Source organism: Gorilla gorilla, chromosome 14 (assembly GCF_029281585.2).
Source record: "Gorilla gorilla gorilla isolate KB3781 chromosome 14, NHGRI_mGorGor1-v2.1_pri, whole genome shotgun sequence".
Classification (NCBI taxonomy): Eukaryota; Metazoa; Chordata; class Mammalia; order Primates; family Hominidae; genus Gorilla; species Gorilla gorilla.
The window spans coordinates 123,360,590-123,378,062 of record NC_073238.2 but is presented as its reverse complement, the minus strand read 5'-3'; the positions used below and the strand labels follow the sequence as shown (position 1 = coordinate 123,378,062).

Here is a 17,473-nt window from a genome sequence, read left to right as displayed (position 1 = left end):
TCACAGAATACTTTCATAGCACAATGGCCTAAATATACCTATATCTAAAGGAGAGGACTAGATAGAGTGCTCAGTTCACTCAGATGGAAGGAGAATTTAGTGCTTGGAGAAGGTCAAGTTAGATTTCATGCCTTTTGATCTGAAATTTGATAAAGGCTAAAATTTTGAAATTCAAAGATGAAGGCTTAATGCCAATTTACAAATTCTACAGAATGACATAAATTGCTTAATCATGAGTTGAAGAGAGACACGAGGAATTCCCTTAATGCATAACAGATTTTTTTCCATAACTTTGATTACTACCCTTTAATACAACAATTTCATAGCTGAGTTTGAATTGAGTCAACTAAAATATTTTTCTGAATATATTAATAAAATGGGGTTATGTGGTTCATCTGTGTGCCTCTAAAATCTTTGGTCATGTGTTAAAAATTAATTGAAGAACACAGAAAGAAAAGCATGCTAAAAACTACATCATGGATGATATAATCCAGATACATTAAGAAAATTTTAACAAGGGAAAAAAAGAAAATCAAACTAACAAACAAAAAAAGCCCTCCTTTTTCTTACTTTCCTTTCATGGGAGCTACCACTTTCTCCTCATGCAGACATGTGATCACAAACTAAGGAACCAGGAAAAATGTGGTGCCCCAGAGGACAGGGGTCACCTACAGTCAGCCTGAAACTTGGGCAGAGCTGAGGCAGGGCTGGGAGTAAGTGCATACCTTGTAAGCACTTCTAAGAGGGTTTCCTGCCTGGCTCTTGAGTCCCTACCTTCCTGCGCCCTGGGGCAGGGCTACTTATGCTCTGTTCAGTCTAAGCTGGGAAACTTGGAGGTACTGATTCCACTTCCTCTGTGGATCCAGCGTCAAGTCTTTGGCATAGGGAAAGGTGGAGAATGTACAAGGTAGATGTGGAAGATAAAACAGGTGGGATAGGCAGTGTTGGGTGGTAATGCTACCTGAGGCCATATGCATTCCTTTCAGACACTCATAGCCTCCTCCTGATCTATCACCCTCCATGTAATTCCAGTCAACATTGATCCATCATCTTCTGCAACTCAGTATGTTTCCTCAGCAAAGTCACAGCTGGTAAGGGGAAAACCACTGGCGATCTTTTCCCCAGAATCCTTGTAGATGAACGAGACCATACTCCTTATTTTGTGGGAGGTGGAAGGAGGTTGGTGGAAGGAGGTTGGTGGAAGATCGGGGCACAGAGTAGGCAAGTTTGAGTTCTCTGAATGTTAGGAATCACATTGAGAGCCTTTTTAAAGCTACAGGAGACAGCGTACATACCAAACTTACAAGGTGTAGAGGTCATTTTCGACACTGCAAACTATCGTAGACACTGGGGAATCAAGAAAAGAACTGCTGAAACATGACTTCATTAAAGAACATTTATGACCGTCTTTTATGTGTACTGATTACTATTGCTGACTCAATCTCTTTTACCAAATACTATTGTAAGTAGCATGAAAATGTGTCAGATCTTATCAATGTAAGTTTGGTTTTAACTCCAAACCAGCTTTATTATATGATCAGTCTTGGCCTGATGTTCCAGACCTAGCTTAGATCTGGTCCAAAGTAAGCCCTCATCATGAGTAAGGAAGACTCAGGAGACCTGTCACGGCCACTGCCTCTTGTCTTGTCCCCACCCCTGATGTCTCTGCTACTGTTTCCTGGGGGTGCAGGGATAAGGCACAGAACTGCTAGAAACCAGCCCAAACAACACTCTGCAACTTCTAAATTTTCATAAAACCAGTAAAGAATGCTGCTGGTATTATCCTACTTATACTCTTGGAATAAAATTGCCACTATTAACTTCATCAAACACTCTTAACCAAACATCCTAAAAATATTTTCAGACTATACTCCAGACTATATTTTTAAACCAGTGTCTTCTGGCCTGTTCATGGGTGTGAGGGTTTAACACAGATTTGTCTTTCTATGGCCTTCATTGACACTACCGAAAACTAATTATTTAAATATACTTTTGAAATGTCATTTATGCTTGAATCAATGATGAAGATAAGGGAATGTTAGGTAAGAAAATGAGAAAAAAAAGATGTTAAATGCTATGCATTTTAGAGACTGTTAATTAAAATTTGGAGCTTGAGTTCATTAAGAATTTCTTCTTTACAAAGCAGTTTGAAATGTAAACAGACTATGCGTCTTCCATTAAAAAACACCATTGCTACTAATTATTTAAAGAGCAAAGCTTTCCCATTGTGTTAACAGAGTTAAAGAGGATTAAGGTTTATTATTTCAGCTCATGGGTTGTAGTAATTTAAACAGATAGATATATAGATAGATAGACAGACAGACAGATAGATGGTAGAATAAATGCTCCAACCATTTTAGACCAGGTACCTGGAAACGGAGTGGAGTGGTGGGAGTGTAAGAACCCTGGAAATCAGAAACTGGAAGACATCAAAAGTGACACTGTGGGAGCATCCCTGGGCTGACACTGCTAGACCACATAGCCATGGAAACCAGAAGCCTATTATGTAAGCAGAATGAGCTCAGGAATTTCTCCCCATCTCAGAGCTGAGGATCTGAAACTCAAGAGCCAGGTAAAGAAAGAGGAACCCCAGGCTGGACCCAGGAAACTGGGCCCAGGACATAATGGACGCAGTGGAAGGAGAAAGCCCAGAAATATTCTGTGTTGAACTTGCCCAGTTGAGATTTTTTGAAAGTAGAATGGTTTATCTAATATTTCCCATCCCACGGCTTAATAATTAAATCACAATGGTTTGAGTACAGCATTTTTATGATTTCTGCTAGTGAAATCCTCCATGGCAGGCCAAGAATTTCAGTGTCTCAAGATACAAGGGAAATCCCAGTCCTAAGTATTTAAGTGTTTACCTGAGGCAAATAAAACCACGTGCCCATGCAAAACAAACAAACTTGTCTTTGAATATTTATAAAGGCTCTACTCATAATAGCCCCAAACTGGAAACAAATAAATGCCCACAAACTAGTGAATGGGGTGCACACACTGTGATATATCCATCAAAGAGAATCCTACTCAACAATAAAAAGGAATAAACCTGTGATATATGCATCAACATGGATGATTGCCAGATGCATCACGCTGAAAAATGAAAGCCAATCTCTTTAAACAACTAAACACACTTGCCATACCCAGCAATTGCACTCTTGAACATTTACTAAAGGAAATGAAAACTTACGTCCACACAAGAACCAGTACAGGATTCTTCATAGTAACTTTACTTGTAATAGACAAAAGCTACAGTCAACCAGAATGTCTTTCAATAGGTGAATAGTTCAACAAACCATGGTGCATCCACACCACCGAATACCACTCAGTAATTAAAAGGAAGAAGCATTGGTAGACAACAACTTGGCTGGATCTCAAGGGCATGATGTTGAATTTTAAAAGCCAATCTCAGAAGATCACATATTGTACAACTTCATTTACATGACATTCTGGAAAAGGCAAAGCTATAAAAACAGAAATCAGATCTGTGATTGACAGAGGCTAGTGATTATGGAAGGAGATTGACTATAAAGGACACAAGGGAACTCTTTGGAGTGAGAAAAATATTCTATATGTTCATTGTGGGTCCCTTACATGGTGGGTCTCTCATTTGTCAAATTTTTTTTTAACTATACACCTAAAAATAAGTTCTGTATGTAAATTATACCTCCATAAACCTGACTTAACAAAATAGACCAAAACAATAATGGAATAGTTACATCTAGAACCAGATTTTCAGAAAGTTAAGTGGCAAAGTGTTGAAATAAATCTACAAAATACTGAGGGGATTCAGTTATGTGCTGTCATAATGAACATTTTTAATAAGACAAAATTTGGGGGGGTATGATTAGTAAATAAAACTAATTATTTTTTAAATGAAAGAAAAGAAGTCTTGTGAACAGATGCCAGCCTCTGTCACTTACTATAAATCAGAGGAGTCAGATAAAAGAAACACCCAAAGGCCGGGCACGGTGGCTCACACCTGTAATCCCAGAACTTTGGGAGGCCTAGGCGAGCAGATCACCTGAGGTCAGGAGTTTGAGACCAGCCTGGCCAACATGGTGAAACCCTGTCTCTACTAAAAATACGAAACTTAGCTGGGCATGGTGGTGCTTGCCTGTAATCTCAGCTACTCGGGAGGCTGAGGCATGACAATCGCTTGAACCAAGGTCACGCCACTCCACTCCAGTCTGGGTGACAGAGCAAGACTTCATCTCCAAAAACAAACAAAAACACCCAAAGTTACCAAGGTGTCTGATTAAAGTGGGGAAGAGCATAGTAACTCCATTCCTGCCCTAGTCTCTCAATCTGCATGGTGCATCACACATTTCCAAGAGCTTTCACATGTTGTTACTAGACTGCAGACTGGGGTTCAGTCAAAAAATACGTCCTTTCACGTCCACAGTCTCATGCCACGGGCAGTGCCTGTACCTGCACTGTATCCTGCAGTGGCTCAGTAAGAGCTGATTGTATAGTTGGGTGACTGCAAAATGGATAAAGGAAAGAATAAAGGTAAGGAGAAGTTATTAATAAATTGATTGACTTTCACAGCTACCTAGGAAATGAATTGGGATGGTATCATTGGCCTCATTTTTCAAATAAGGAAATTAAGTACCAAGCCCTAGAAGAGTTAAGTGATGATAAAAATTGCAAAGTAGCTAAGAGACCCTAGGATTGACCCTGTGGTCCCATAAGTAGCAGTGGAGTCTCCCCTAATGATCATGGAGGGATGTGCTGCCTCCCTGTCCAACCTACATGACTGTGTTTGTTATCACAGCTCACACTGGCCAAGTATGCCAGGCCATGATTTACTGAATTTCACTTGAACTGATTTTGTGGGTACATCACAGGTGATGTGCTTTAGGTATCACTGTGAGATGAAAGGGAAATTAAGACTTATTTAGGATTCCCTAAGAATGGAAAAGGTGAAGCAAAATGTTGCCCTGCATAAATTCAGCTCATGAGTGCTGTGTGGAAGGGGTTCAATCTCAACTCAGTTCTCCAAAGATAAACCTAATAAGGAAAGTTGTTCAGAGTAGAGAGTAATGAACTAGACATGTAGGAAATAATTTAACCTTTGAATGGCATTTTTCCCCCAATAACACTTTGCAGCAATGACTTTCATATAGTTAAAATAGGAGGCAGCAGGAGGAATGTCTTTCATTAATCTTATATTTGTTGCTGGCCCACTTCAACGACTCTCTTCCTCTTTTTCTACTAATAACTTGAATGAAGGAGAACGGCCAATTGATTTCCACAAAAGCATTCGTTAATTTGTGCCTGCCTTTCCTGTCACTTCTCATTTCTAAATAATCAATAACTCAAGTCTCTTTCATCTTTCCTTATTCAGAAGACCCTGAAGCTATTTGCCTTTATTTATCCTTCTCTCAACCCCTTTCTGTTAGCAAAAGACTGTGTTAAGCTGAACTAACCAAAATGGTAGAGTAGTTAGAATGCAGCATTGATTCACACAAGGTTGTCTCAAATTTCCGTTTGCATTCTTATCTTGTTTTAAAGTATCGAGCAGCGTCCAATAAGCTTTTGCAACCACAAATATATGTGGAGATGACATATTGACTGAAATTTCAACAGTGACCTCTTGAGCATTTTCTGAATGCACAAGTCAATTTAAAACTCCAGTTTAAGAATTATTTCAATGGACTCCACAGTATGAAGCTTTCTCCTTAGAAAGCAAAGCATCATTGAACTGTGGTTTGGAACGGGTTTTCATAGTACTGCCAAGAAGGCTCATTTTGACAGAACAGTCACTCTTAAACCATGATGTTGTGTGTTCTATTCTAGCATTAATTTATGAAAATTAGTGAAAAACAAAGTTTCCTTTATGTCAAACCTCAACCAAACCTGTCTTGTTGCTCTTATGGTTGTCGTTACCATTATCCCAGTTTCTCAAACCATTGTAGCATGCCAAAAGTTTTAAAAACAAAACCCAGGCCCAACACATGGCCTTTGATGATTTTTGGTTCACTCTCTGTAAATATAGGACAAATTGTTGAGGGCTTTGGACCACCGGCAGAGGGTGAATGTGAAAGGATAGGTGGGTTTCACTTTCCAAAGATGAGGAAGAAGATGCACATATCAGCACATGTGACCTACTTTTGCTGCAGTAAATTTAAAATTGCTCATGTGTTTCCTCTCCAAAAAAATAAAGCATTTTGGAGTGGCACAACCTCCTCCACCAACTGCCCTGTGTGTATTTTTCCTTTTAGTAGCCAAAGCTCATATGTGTTCTGTACTCTTCATTCCCTTCCAATTGCAGCTCAAGTCATTGCAAGAACTCCTCCCTCCTCTCCCCTGGCCCTGCTCTATGTCTACATCACTAATGGCCTCCTCATCGATTACTCCAGAGGATGCTGCTCCTGCCTGCACTGTGATCTTCTCACTTCATGCCAGCCTGCTTAGCAGACCCTGCCTCTTGACACAGTGTTACCTGAGCTGTTGATTGAAGACATCTTAACTCCTTTGCAAACCACTCATCCTTTATCTGCCCTTCTAAAATTTCTGACCTGAGCCATCTGTTTCCTTGTCACCTATTTCCTTTCCTCCTGCGGCTTAAATGAAACCAGTATGCTAACAACTCCCATGCCTATTTCAAATAGGCATCTCTCACCTGAGCTGCAGCTGTGTGTCTATGGCTACATACGGGACAGCTCTTCTTGCATACCATGGGACTTGGCACGCCCAAGCCTGCTCTTCCCATCTGAAGCTTAGTAACACCATGCACATAGCTGTTCACACACAAACCTAACTGCCTTGAATATTCCATTTATTGTATACTCCACAATGCCGAAGTCGTCCCAAGGCCTTAAGGTCCTGGTACTGAAGTCTTTTTCAAATTCATCCAGTTTTCTCCATGCTCAGGTCAATCACCAACACAAACTCTTCACCCATGTGGGTCATCCTAAGAGCCACCTACCTGGCCTCCGAGACTGTGCCACTGCTCCTTCCCATGTGTTCTCTATAGTCAGTCTTTCTAACACAAATCTTTACTTTCCACTTTTAGGAATTCCTAAGAATTCCATCTTAGTGGATTCCAGTTGCTTTCAGAAAAAGTCCTTAGAAAATTCTAAACCTGACCTATGGCTCCTATGTCATTCAGGGTCGAGATATTCAGGTTTAGGAAGGAAGAGCGTAGATTCAGTCTGGACAGTGCAGGTTTGAAGTGCTGATAGGATACAGGGTCTGCTTGGGTTTGAATAGTGCAAATCAGGAGATCCCAATGAAGGGCACAGCCTGATAGATTTTCCTGGAGCCCAGCCACAGAGATGTTGGAGATGAAATAATTACCCTACATAGGATATGTATGTTTTTAAAAGAGCAAAGCAACACAGAATTTTTCACTAATCAGACAATAAATTCTGTTAATTCCACCTTATAAAATACCTCTCTAGTCAGACCACGCCTCCCCTTCCGTGTCCCCACCCTCCTGATTTAAGCTGTCACCTGGGCTATTTCAAGGCTTCTCCCATTTTCAGTCTCTCCTTTAATCCACACTCTACAGTATCATCAGAATGAAAGATCTAAAATGCAAAGCTGATCACATCCCTCGCTCTTGAAAATCATTCAAGGAACTCCCTCCCTTGCATAATGAGTAACACAGAAACACATCAGACTTGTCCAACTACTGCACATTGTTCTTCTTTCTCCATCTCTTTGCTTTGAACGCACTACACAGTCACAACACGGTGCTTTGTGCAGGCCTTCTTCCCTCCCTGGGCTCCTCATCCATTGATCTTCAGTAAATGCCTCCTCATCCTGAAATGCCTTTTGCCTACTCTGATGAGCTTGCCCCAGCTCCGCACACACCTTCCTCATGGAACAACTGGGTGCCTTTCCCTGTCTTGTCTCATAATACTGACTTACAGATGGAAATTGAAAATTCGTTATTCATTTTCAATTTTTTCTCTAGATTGTGAATTTCTTGTAGAAAAAAATTCTATTTATACATATAAACTGAGTGCATAGCGGAATGTCTGGCGTGAGTGAATGATTAAAAAACTTAAAATATGGGCATAGGTGGGAAAAGTGAGAGGGGCAGAAACAAGTCAGTGTTACAGGGACAATTATTTTTAGAAAAGCAAGCAGCGAGAGGTTAAGAAGTTAGAGATGGTCACTGAGTGAAAATGTGCAAATAATTTGAGATAAACTGGAACCAAAAAGAGAGTTTGATGTTTCAGTACAGTAACAGTGTGGGAGATGAAATGCTATATTTGAGTGGAAAGGTATATGAGGAGCATGAAGCAATGAATTTTTTAAAAAGTTTGGAAGTAAAGGTAAGTGGAGCCCAGGGCTATTAGCTTGAGTAAGTAACTCCGAAATAAAAAGTAGTATTGACCTATTAGTTTTGGAGGAATTAACAAAAAGTGAAACAAAAAACCTAACTTTTGACAGCCTAGATTCTCTTGCTTAACAATGTGGAACATGCTCATTCCTGCCTCAGGGTCTTCGAACTTGCTGTTCCCTCTGGGTGGCACACCGTTCCCACAGGTCTTCACGTTGCTGACTCACTCACTCCTTTCAGTAACTTAGAGACCACTTCTTGAGAGTGATTTTCCCTTAACAACCTATTTAAAATTACCCCTCAAGTCCACTCTGCTTCCACGTCACTCAGTAGTTCGTTAAACACCTTTATTTTTCTCACATTAGTTGATGCCATCAAAAGTTCTTATAACATCTCTTTACTTACTTACTCTGTCTCACACACTGGTATGCTGATTTCAAGAGAGTAGGAATGTTAGCTTGCTTGTTCGTCTTTGTATCTTTATTTTTAATTAATTAATTAATCTATTTATTTGTGTTGCCCAGGCTTGAGTGCAATGGTGTGATCTCAGCTCACTGCCACATTTACCTCCTGGGTTCAAGCGATTCTCCTGCCTCAGCCTCCCAAGTGGCTGGGATTACAGGCATGTGCCACAACCTGCAGCTAATTTATGTATTTTTGGTAGAGATGGGGTTTTGCCATGTTGGTCAGGCTGGTCTCAAACTCCTGGCCTCAAGTGATCTGCCCGCCTCGGCCTCCCAAAGTGCTGGGATTACAAGCGTGAGCCACTGTGCCCGGCCATCTTTGTATCTTTAGCCCTTAAATTACACCTTGAAAAGGACCAGGAGTTAAATAATATTTCTTGAAGTCATGAATAATAAATACATGAATTAAATACTGAATAAATGAATAAAATAAAAGGAAACTAAAATTGACTTAATCTATCCAGGTCTCTCAGTTAAGTTACTGTGGCATGTTTATATCTTTAATGTGTTACTGAATCTGGGCCAACCATTGAAAGCATAAGGAATCCTCTCCCATTCACCAAACAACCTAAAAGGAAGGGTACCCAAGTAGAACAACAGATGCCAAGTAAGGATGTTAGTGTGAAACCCTCCAGATATAATGGCAAGCCTTAAATAATGCAACATCAACACAGAGCAAAACACAAAGATATATCATTAGGTCATCAGTACACCAGCAGCCCATGATGTTCTTGGAAGTCTGTATAAAAGTCAAATGTATAAAGGCTGAACAAGAGACATATACTATAAGTTTATGATTTTATATATCATATGTGTGTATATACGCATACATATATAGAGAGGGAGGCATAGAACAGATCTGGATATGGACACAGATATGGATATCTGAGGTTAAAGATTTCCCTTAGCAGCATATTTAATGATTTCTATCTTTCTCTTAATTGCATTATGTTTACACATCCTAGACTTCACACTAGTATGAGGACATCATTTATTTGAACACTATTATAAAATAGTGTGGGTAAAAGTAATATAAGATTCCTATAATTAGAGATACAGGGTCATAAAGATTAGTCTCAGTTTGAAGTCATCACACTATGTATTGAAACTCATTTATTTAGTAGAATATAGGTACTATAAAGCTCTAGGTCTTATTATAATACATTTTTAAATTTGAAACGCTGGGTGCATTTGTAAAAACAAAACAAAACAAAACAAAACAAAAATAAAAACAACTTGGGGCCAGGCACAGTGGCTCACACCTGTAATCCCAGCACTTTGGGAGGCCGAGGCAGGCAGATCAAAAGGTCAAGAGATCGAGACCATCCTGGCCAACATGGTGAAACCCTGTCTCTACTAAAAATACAAAAATTAGATGGGTGTTGTGGTATGCACTTGTAGTCCCAGCTACTTGGGAGGCTGAGGCAGGAGAATTGCTCGAACCTGGGAGGTGAAGGTTGCAGTGAGCTGAGATTTTGCCACTGCATTCCAACCTGGCGACAGAGCAAGACACACACACACACACACACACACACACACACACACACACACACACACACAGACACACACACACAAAGGGAAATATTTTTTCATATAAGACTAGTTGAAATTATTTTAATATTGAAGAGAAAAGTAAATATTTGAGAATATCTAAGACTGTCATGAACACTAATCAGGAGAGATTTACCTTATCATATCTCAAAAGTTATCAAAAGCTAAGATAATGAATACAGTGTAACCTTAAACTAAATCAATGGATCAATGTAACAAAAACATAAACCAGAAATGGATGCAAATATATTTAGAAATTTAGAATGTGACAAAAGCAAATTTCAATTCAGTAGGTATTGTGCATGCAGAAATGAAACAGGGAAAGAAGTAACTCTTACCTTAAATCACACACACACACCTTAATTCCACATGAATTAAAATTTCAAATACAAAAATAAAAGTTTAGATTAAGATGTAGAAAACTAATTTAGCTTTAGAATAAATAGGCTACCCAAAGCAATAAATGAAACCAAAAATCCATAGAACAGAGACATATTTTTCTACACAATTAGTAAAAAATCAGATGACATCCAACACCCAGAACAAAGGCAAAAGTCAAAAACAGGAAAACTGGCTGGGCACGGTGGCTCATGCCTGTAATCCCAGCACTTTGGGAGGCTGAGGCGGGTGGATCCCCTGAGGTCAGAAGTTCGAGACCAGCCTGACCAACATGGTGAAAATCCATCTCTACTAAAAATAAAAAATTAGCTGAGTGTGGTGGCACACACCTGTAGTCCCAGCTACTTGGGAGGCTGAGGCAGGAGAATCACTTGAACCAGGGAGGCAGAGGTTGCAGTGAGCCAAGATGATGCCACTGCACTCCAGCCTGGGTGACAGAGTGAGACTCCCTCAAGAAAAAAACTAAATAGGAAAACCATCTTCACCACATTCATATCAAGAGAAACATTAATATTTCCTTACATAAAAGTTTACATGAAATTGATAAGTAAAAGGATTAAAAGCCCAATGTAAATAATGAAAACAGATATGAAGAAATTGGACTAGTTAAAAGTGGTGGAACACCCTAACTATTTATTATATAAAATGGAGAGCCCCACAGGAAACCATATTTCGACGATGGAGTTGACATCCTTTTGGGAGGAAGGCACGTTTCCGGGTTGGCTGAGGTGCAGGAATGCGAGTTCTTTGCTTGCTGGTTGTGGTAATCTGAAGTGCTACTCCTCACTGAAAGAAATCTAGCACTTTCTACAAAACCTTAAACTACACATACCATTTGATTCAATGTTACTGCTCTTGTGAATCAATATTCCTATAAGCCAAAATACTTAAACAGAATGTCTTAATGCCTGTCAAAAAAGAAGAGTTTAATAAATAGATGGTTTAATAAATGCTACAGACTATTACACTACTTAGCTATCAAGAAACAATGCCTAGATATATAATTTGCCAGAAAAGATGTCCATGTTGTTAAGAGACAGAAGGGAGGGCTGCCTAAGGGGACATCTGGGCTAAAGGTTCATATGTGGGAAAATACAGATGATGTTTAAAGCCATGAGAATGGGTGAGGTTGTCAAAAGAAAGTCAGGGCCACGCCCGAAGAAGAAGAGAAAGCCAGCAACTGGGGTGGAGGAAAAGCTGCTAGTGAATTAGGAGAAAACCCCCAAGAGCTGCAGAAGAAGAGGTGGTAATCACATCAGAAATTAAGGAACATGAGGCAGGTCTAGTGTCCATTGGATTTTGCCACATAAAGGTGGTTTAAGTAAAGTGGATTCCGTTGAGTGGTAAAGGAAAGCAGCAGGATGCAGTCATGGAAGAGGAGACAAGGAGGTGAGGGTCGGAGGCCACGGGCATGGGCAATCGTTTCAAGGTATGACCTGCAAACGAGGAAATGGGGTGGTGGCCCGAGGGAAGAGAGAACAAGGGGGGACTTTTGCTTAATTGGAAGATGGATGGATTGGCCACATATTCACTCTGTTGGAAGCTGATGCAGGAGAGAAAGGGGAGAGCTGAAGGGAAACGCAAGCTTGGAGGAGGCAGAAGGAGACAGAATTGCAAGCACACTGGCCTTGGACACACAGGAGGAAATTCAGGACTGCAGGTGAGAAGTGGGCAAAGAGGAATACATGCGCAGACACTTTGCAGATTTAATGGTGGGAGGGTAGGTTTGTAACTCCTCAGCCTGGGAGATTGGAGTTAGAAGAAGGGGTCTCTAGGCATGAGCAGTCGTGCCTACCATAGAAACATGACGAGGGTACAGGAGAGTGTTGCCTGCCTGGGTGAGATGTTTGATCATGATGTTAAATGAAATCAGTCTGCTTTTGCTCTGATGTCCTCCTTCAAGGGTCATCCAGCTCCTCTGGGGCAAGGACAGACATGCTGGAAAGGGGGGTTCCACCTTGGGTAGGTATTCGTCACTCCAGTGGAACAGAGGGAGGTGAGGGCAAGGAGTGAAGTGGCTTCAGCAATGGACTATGGGCGCTGGACCAGGCAGAGAGCAGGATATGGGAGAGTGAGGACATGGAGGGAGCAGCTTCTGGGTGTGTTAGTGCATTGCGGAACCACTGCAGTGAAAGTTCTTGAATGAGCGAGCAGTGCGTGCGATAGCTAGAAAAGTGAGGAAAGCATTTTACTGGAGGTGGTGTACATCAGCATGAGTGGCTTGAGGAAAAAAATGGGTTTTAACCTTGGTATCATAAAACATGTTTAATATGTGTGATCATTAATACTGAGTGTCAACTTGGTTGGATTGAAGGATGCAAAGTATTGTTCCTGGGTGTGTCTGCGAGGGTGATGTCAAAGGAGATTAACATTTGAGTCAGTGGACTGGGAGAGGCAGACCCACCCTCAATCTGGATGGACACCATCTGATCAGCTGCCAGTGCAGCTAGGATAAAAGCAGGCAGAGGAACATGGAAGAACCAGGCTGGCTGAGTCTTCCAGCCTACATCTTTCTCTCATGCTGGATGCTTCCTGCCCTTGAGCATCAGACTCCAAGTTCTTCCACTTTTGGACTCTTGGACCTTTGACCACAGACTAAAGGCTGCTCTGTCAGCTTTCCTACTTTTGATATTTTGGGACTCTGACTGGCTTCCTTGCTCCTTAGCTTGCAGATGGCCTATTGTGGGACCTCGCCTTGTGATTGTGTGAGTTAATTCTCCTTAATAAACTCCCCTTTATATATATACATCTATCTTATTAGTTCTGCCCCTCAAGAAAGCCCTGACTAATACAACATATAAAGTAACAGATTTTCTGATACAATTTGTTCTTAGGTGTTGTAAATGAATTCTCAGCTCTGGAGAATATTCATTTTAAATAACTTTAACCTTCCTCCTGCTGCAAACAATGCTGCCCCAAACCCGTATGCTTAGAGAAGAGCTGAACCAGGAGAGAAATAGATCAGGTGTAGTTATTGCAACGCTTCACCCCCAGAGGCACGTGAAGGGAACTCCACAGGCAGACCGCAAGCCTCCGCTTCAGTTCATTAAAACAAAGTAGTTTCAAGTCTCACATGGCCTTAAAGTTCTGTGAGCCCATTACTCCCTCGAGTTCCATTTCTCATTCCTGCTTGCGCCTCAGCTGGGGCCTGGTCATGTTCACGTGCTACCTCTCAACAGGCATGGGGCTCTGAGACTGGCTCTCACTGCAGATCTGTCTAAAGCTACTTCTCAGCTACCAAGACACATGAAATGGCCACACTTTTTGCTGTGGTGTTCCTACACTTTCCTGCTATATCCGGCTTCCACAGTAAATTTTTACACTCTAGTTTTTAATCCTTCTCTAAAATAAAGTAAAAATTTTTTACAAAGTAACAGATAATATCATAAACTGGAGATAACAACTGTTAGATTAAGTTTCGACCTTGAAGCGTATAATTTTTTCACCTTAGATGATGAGTATTTTCCCAGGTGACTAACAGTTCCTTCGAGCATTAGCTATTGGTCACCCACCATCCCACCTGAAGGCTTCCTGTGATTCGCTAGGAGCACATGGGATGCTAATGTTGCGCATTTCAGAAGGTCCTGCTCCTGCCCTGGAATTCATCCACTTCCTGCATTGCTGCCTGGCTTGAAAGTGAACGTGCTATGGTGATAAATCTGGCTCAGAATGAAAGACAGATATGTGGTAGAAATGCAGGACAGGCGAAGAAGGAATGGAGTGTGGCAAAGGCCAATGAACCTCGCCAGCAGATCAGCCCAATATGGGAGACAACAATTTGGGAAAATCTTACGCATCAGGAACAACCATTAAACCATGAATTATGATCCTTATCAATAAACCCTTAGGATACCATGAGGGCATTCTTTTTTTTTTTTTTTTTTTTGAGGTGGGGTTTTGCTCTTCTCACCCAGGCTGGAGTGCAATGGCGCGATCTCAGCTCACCTCAACCTCCGCCTCCCGGGTTCAAGCAATTCTCCTGCCTCAACCTCCCAAGTAGCTGGGATTACAGGCTCCCACCACCACACCCAGCAAAATTTTGTATTTTTAGTAGAGACAGGGTTTCACTGTGTTGGCCAGACTGGTCTTAAACTCCTGACCTCAGGTGATCCGCCTGCTTTGGCCTCCCAATGTTCTGGGATTACAAGCATGAGCCATCACGCCCGGCCTTCTTCTATATTTTGTTCATCCTTCCAAGATATAGCTCAAGATGCATTTTTTTCATAAAACACCCTTCACTAGTTCAGCACAGAATGCAGTATAATTTCTGAACTCCTTAACACATCGCACCATTTCTCCAGTAAAGTTAGCATTTCATAATATTCATGCTTCCTTTCCATTTTATAGACTGTCACACTCAAAGCTTAGAAAGCAGTCAGATCTTTAGTAAGTAGTTGCTAATTACTTTCAGAAATGCATCAGGAATGTTTAAATTCATTAATTTTAGATTTCATCTCTTATACTAGCATGCTAAAAGAAATATCTCACAGGCTCCAATTGACATCACCAATTTTCTGAAATGTCTATAATTTTCAGAAATTCTACAATCAAATAATTCAACTAAAACAGAACAAAAGGCAGGAAAGGGCGGACTCATATTGTGTTTGGTGACCAACTGCTCCCTGAATCTCTCACGTCCATGTCACTGTCCCTTTGTGCTTCTGCCCGTGCTCCATGGCTGCCCTCCACCAGGTGTGTTCAATGTGTCTAATGAGCATCCAGGTTCCTTGTAGGAAAGATGCAGAGTTTTTCCTCCGCAGAGGCACAGAAAGGAAAATAATGACATTCTGCTAGTGCAGTAAAACATGAGAGGCAATACAAAAACCAGTCAGAGTATTGCCCTATGTCTATTTCTCCAAGAAAATAACCCCAAGATTTAACAGATTAAAGCAGAAGACTATTCTCAAAATTCTTAAATACACTGCATGCCTCTAATTCTTATTAGTTAAAGAGCTAATCTGCAAACTTATGAGATGACCAGTGAATCCTTTTGGGAACTGAAATTGTTCTGCAACATGAAAGCATGACATTCTTGGCAATGCTTAAGAGTAAGGCATTTTTATTTCCATTAATCATAGTTTTAATTCCTGTATACATTGTCTACCAAAAATAAGAGAAAGGTAAATATTTTCACCTTCTCAATCATCATTATTGTTTTAGTCTCCTTTAGTGCAAAGCTCAAGATTCATTCAACACATGTGTTCCCTTAATATGCTGCTTCAATTTAACATTGTGATGTCCTTTGGCAGCAAAACCTTAAGCTTAAAAGAAAACCATTTTCTACAAATGTCATCTGTCACTTTAAGATCATGATCTATATGTACAGAAGTTTTCAGAAGTGCTGCAGGGGACAAAAATGTATATCCAGCAAGCCATTTTTGGATAAATATGTCTTCCTCTTCATTATTACCATCCAGAATTGGTTTAGATGAAAGTATTCTCTAGCTCAGAAAATTCTGCCAAAATTTCAGACGCTAAAGAAACCCTTGATAAGCCCAAAAGAGAACCTGGTGACAAACTAAATTTCACCATATGAACATCAGTGGAGAGCATTTGGTACAGAGTCCCTGGAGTCCCTAAGCACCGCAAGGTGAATGATACAAGGACAAAAGTTTACAGTCAAGGATAACCCTAAAGATCACACTTACAAAAAGCATTGAATAGAGGCTTAAGCAGTAAAACTTGAGACTAAAATACTAGCTAAATGACCTCAGCCATATATTAATAAACTTAGTTTTTATGTACTTTATTAACATGTGCCAATGAGCAAAAATATGCTTTTGTAATTTCTTTCCATGTGTTTCTGTTTTTTTTTTTTTCTGGTTGCTGTGTCTATGAATCATTTTTTTAAAAAAGCTAAAGTTTTAAAGATCTCTGTGCTATTAGCATTTGGATCACACTGGAATTATTTCACAATCTAAAATTAAAAGGAAATATATCCAGCCTGTAAAATATTCTTCTAAGTCACCAGTCTATGTCACTCATCTGAATGTGGTATACCAGGAGACCTGCCTTAATTTTGGCATCTGCACAAAATAATACTTCAACAAGACAAATAAGCACATGAGCAAGACATCAAGCTTACTTACAGCACTTGATAAAATGATAGTGAGACATCTTTCCATCTCAGACAGGAATCTTGCTACGGGTTCCAGCATTCTCTTCTGTCACAACTGTCGTTCCCAGGAAATGCATTACTTAAAGCCCTTACTCAGGTAACAGTTTACCTCAGGATGCACTATTGCATGGAGGCTCTGTTCCATGATCCTGCAAAAAGCTTCAAACTCATTCTCATTCGGCAGCTGGAGTTAAGATAAGCCTCTCCCCGGTGGGTCTTGAGGCACCACTGCTGCACGTGCTATTGTAGCACCCTTGATTGACACAGCCCCGAGTACCACAATCCCGGGAATAGTCAGCTCTAATTGGTGTTCACATGCAGCCACATTCTGCTGCACGGAGGTGTGCTGCAGTGCGGCTCTCCCGGTCCTGCCTGTTAATGGCTTTTCAATAGCTTTCAAATGGCAGCAAACTAAGCTGATGAGTGGGCTGGAGAGAAGCCACGGATAGAAGGATCCTAAATCTTCTTCGTGCACACTGTCCATCAGCCACATATGACCAGATTCTTAGCTGGTAGTAAAGCGGATTATTTTTAGTTGCCACCAGTTGCTGTGTGTGAATAGGAAATTGATAGCAGGAGCTTAAAATAGCCACCTCTTAGAATCAGAGATCTTTGATCTGTCCCTAGTAATGAAAAACTTGC

General features: G+C 40.7%; 1 protein-coding gene across 1 annotated transcript in view; it reads right to left on the bottom strand.

Annotated features, from left to right (window-relative positions):
• The window catches only part of MYO16 (myosin XVI), a 583,910-nt gene extending 566,841 nt beyond the window's left edge, over positions 1-17,069 (bottom strand). The window contains exon 1 of the mRNA XM_019039479.4: positions 16,803-17,069. Coding sequence (XP_018895024.4) covers positions 16,803-16,830 — 28 coding nt within the window. The 5' untranslated portion in view covers positions 16,831-17,069. The remainder of the gene's footprint in view (positions 1-16,802) is intronic.
• Between the last annotated feature and the right edge of the window lie 404 nt (positions 17,070-17,473).